Source organism: Pinus tabuliformis, chromosome 1_2, assembly GCF_031772625.1.
Source record: "Pinus tabuliformis cultivar Carrire ecotype Pingquan chromosome 1_2, CPIR1, whole genome shotgun sequence".
Lineage (NCBI taxonomy): Eukaryota > Viridiplantae > Streptophyta > Pinopsida > Pinales > Pinaceae > Pinus > Pinus tabuliformis.
The window spans coordinates 1,254,315,177-1,254,318,767 of record NC_142298.1 but is presented as its reverse complement, the minus strand read 5'-3'; the positions used below and the strand labels follow the sequence as shown (position 1 = coordinate 1,254,318,767).

Here is a 3,591-nt window from a genome sequence, read left to right as displayed (position 1 = left end):
ACATAGTAAAGCAATACTAACTAATAAAGAAAAACATAGTAAAGCAATACTAACTAATAAGAGTTTAGTGCCACAAATAAAAATTAAATATGACATTTTTTATTGTATTGAAAAATAAAAATAGCACAACTACCTTTTAGATAAATTTCAACTTTCCGTTTAAATTAAATCCCTACCATCCATCTAAAAATTATTAATAATTACATTAAAATTCTCAAAACCCTATTACCATTCCCAGATAAACAATAGAGAAAATTGAAAATTGCAGTCTCCAACTGCTAACCATCTTGCCAGCCTTATAAAAAAATGACTGATTATTTATCCCCTTAACCAGAGATCTAGGTTTTGGTCTTCATTCCTTTCCATCAGCAGCACGAAGAGAACCTAGTTGAACAGGGGCTTGAGTGCCAACCACCTTGGAAGACCCATAGATGGAGAGATCAATTCCCTGAGCCTTTTCCTTCTCAATTTGTTCCTTGATCCAGAAATATGTAATTTTCAAGCCATCCTGCCAAAAACAAAAGGAAACAAATGTGACTCTGCATCTTTCTTTCAATGCACAAGGGAAAATGCATTGCAAGGAGTTTAACAATCTGAAAATCTAATGGCTAGAACCTTACCTTCAACTTCATGGTTGGCGCCCAGCCTAGCTTTTCCTTAATCAATGTATTGTCAGAATTCCGACCACGTACACCCTCTGGCCCAGGAATGTGATGTATTGGCAACATTTTATTCTCAAAGCTTGACACCATTTCAGCCATCTCATTCATGCTGACCATTTCATCACTGCCAATATTCACTGGCTCTCTGAAGTCTGATTTAGTCAACCTGGCATATCAAAATAAAGATTTCTGAGAAGAAACAAAGATGAATCTGAATAAACAGGTAGCGAGAATTAGATCCAAAACTGAATTTCAAAAGCCATTCCAAGTTTTGGTACCTTAAGACACCCTCCACACATTCGTCAATGAATGTAAAGGATCGTGTTTGCTCACCATCTCCCCACATTTCAAATCTAACAGTAGATGTGATTGTCTTCCTACAAAAGGCAGCAGGAGCCTTCTCACGGCCACCTGCAGTGGCAAATGAGTTTATCAACAAAGGGAACATAAATATGAGCATCCTACAATCATTACAATTTTCATAACTTACCCTTCCATGTGCCAAAAGGACCATAAATGTTGTGGAAACGTCCTATCCGGCATTCTATACCAAAGTCCTTGGTGTAGTGTGTGCACAATTCTTCTGTGGCAAGCTTTTCCAAGCCATAGGCATCTTGAGGCTACAGAGCAATCAAATCATTAGTCTCTAAACAGTTTAAGTGAAAATGAGCTTTAACAGCTTAATCCAGCATAAGACGATTCTTGTATCTGGGGAAGCAGGCTGGATCTAACAATTGTAGTACAGGAATCACAAGCTAGTAACTAACAAATCAGTTCCTATGATAAACCAGGTCCTATGGAGTTACATCACTTCTCCAAGTTACAGAGGCCCCGATATATCTAGAGTGTACCACTGGCAAATCAGAGTGTCCTACTTCAGAGGTGTACTCTTACAGTAACCTTCTGAATTTTCAATTAGCTAAACATTCAAAAGTAACCTTGAAATCAGTCAGGACTACCGTAAACGCTTTTCATCAAACATCCAGCCTCTTCCTAAACAAATTTCAGTACTCAGCTCTTACATTTCCGGCCTCTTCCTAAACAAATTTCAGTACTCAGCTCTTACATTTCCGGCCTCTTCCTAAACAAATTTCTGTACACAGCTACTACATTTCCAGCCTCTTCTTAAACAAATTTCAGTATCAGCTCTTACATTGCCTTTTGACCCAAAATGCTATGCGAAATAGCACCGAATAGCATTACCAGAGTATTAAAGCAATATATGGCTACATACCTCAGCTGGCCAAGCATCAGACTCCTTCAAGCTCACATTGGTCTCCAATTGTTTGAATTCGGGATAAATGCATGCACTAGAAGCATAGAAAAACCTGCAGAGAAACAAATAGAGAGAAGTTTAAAATGGATCTAAATTGACATAATCATAAGCAATAACAAAAACAGACATCAACCAGAAATGAAATGGAAAGCCAATGTGCAGAAACAAACCAAGGTCTCACCTTTTAACACCATTGATTCGCGCAGCTTCAAGCATGTTGAAACTGATCATGGTGTTGTTGTACATGATAACAGAGTGATTAGACTGTATGAATCCCATACCACCCATGTCTGCGGCCAAGTTGAAAACATGGTCGACTCCTTTCGTAACAGCCAAGCAATTGTCCATAACTCTCAGATCGACGAGATGGAATTCATTGCAGAACATATCCTCAGTCATGTGCTCGTTCTTCTTCCAATCAGAGGCAATAATGTAATGCCCTTCAGATTTCAATCTCCGGGCAATATGGGAGGCAATGAACCCACCAGCTCCAGTGATGGAAATTTTCAATTTTTCACTTGGCCAGTATAGCTCTCTATCCAGATTCTCATAGGTGTATTCTCCATAGGTCATTCCATCAGCTCCAATGCTTCCCATGGTGCTCAGTGAAAGGAGGATATGCAAGAAGTCTGCAATAACACATCCAGAGTAAGATATCACTCCATGTTGAAATAAATGGCAGCCAAGAAGAAAACCATATTAGGAATGTCCAAGAAAGCACTTGGATTCATAACCCGCAATGCAAAAGTAGATCAGAACTACTGAAATTCAATGGAATTCTTGGTCTAAAATGGAGAAGAAGCACTCGTGACCATGACCCAATGGGCTCTGGACAAAAGAAAATTGCAAATACTCAAATTACCAATTTTTTTGCAAAATTTAGAAAATCCACCTCTAAATTCGTGAAATATTCACTTTAGCCAAGAAACCAGAACACAGAAACCAGCTTTTAAAAATCGGAAAGCTGAGATAGAACTTCACCAATGATCCCAACAAAAACATGAAATAATTTCAAAAACCAATTACGCTTATAAGAACGCCATGAGTTACTCTTAAAAGCCTGATTATTAGATGGCACAATACACTGCTGAAGGTTTAATGATTGGCTACTAAAAACTTCAATACTCAAAGAGTCACAGCTAACAACTTCCTAATTGATTATTAAAAACATCAATATCAGACTAAGAAAAGCAGCGCCAGAAACTTTCATGATTAACTGTTATGAGCAGCAAAAGACTGAATTTGAAAAAAACACACAAAGGGAAAGGGAGTTAATCATAACAGAGGAGGACAGACCTCGATACAATGGAAGATGAAATCTAAGTTAATGCCCACCTGAAATCTATGAAGAACTCACACCAATACACCCATCAATATATAGGGAATTTGAATGCTGATCTGTGGTGAAATATTTGAGCACCCCCGATTCTTTCGGTGTTTTTTATGTCTAAAGAAGGACACTACGTAGTACGGAGCACGTTTTTACCATTAAAAGAATTTAAACTAATAGAACTTGTCAGAATTTTACCATTAAAAGAATTAAAACTAAATAGAACAGAAGTTGTCAAAAGTTATGGCAAAAATAAATAGAACTAAAAGTCGCCTTAACAAAAAAGCTATGACAAAACAACAGCCTCTCTCGACACGGGACAG

At 37.8% G+C, this 3,591-nt stretch overlaps 1 protein-coding gene across 1 annotated transcript; it reads right to left on the bottom strand.

Moving 5' to 3' along the window:
- Positions 1–237: 237 nt before the first annotated feature.
- On the bottom strand, positions 238–2,577 carry LOC149210796 (GDP-mannose 3,5-epimerase 2-like). Its single transcript, XM_089394487.1, has 6 exons — positions 2,120–2,577; positions 1,897–1,990; positions 1,153–1,282; positions 941–1,073; positions 621–828; positions 238–508 (listed from the first exon to the last, which is right to left on the bottom strand). The coding sequence occupies exons 1-6, from the start codon at positions 2,533–2,535 to the stop codon at positions 353–355; spliced, it is 1,137 nt and encodes a 378-aa protein (XP_089250613.1). The 5' UTR covers positions 2,536–2,577; the 3' UTR covers positions 238–352.
- Between the last annotated feature and the right edge of the window lie 1,014 nt (positions 2,578–3,591).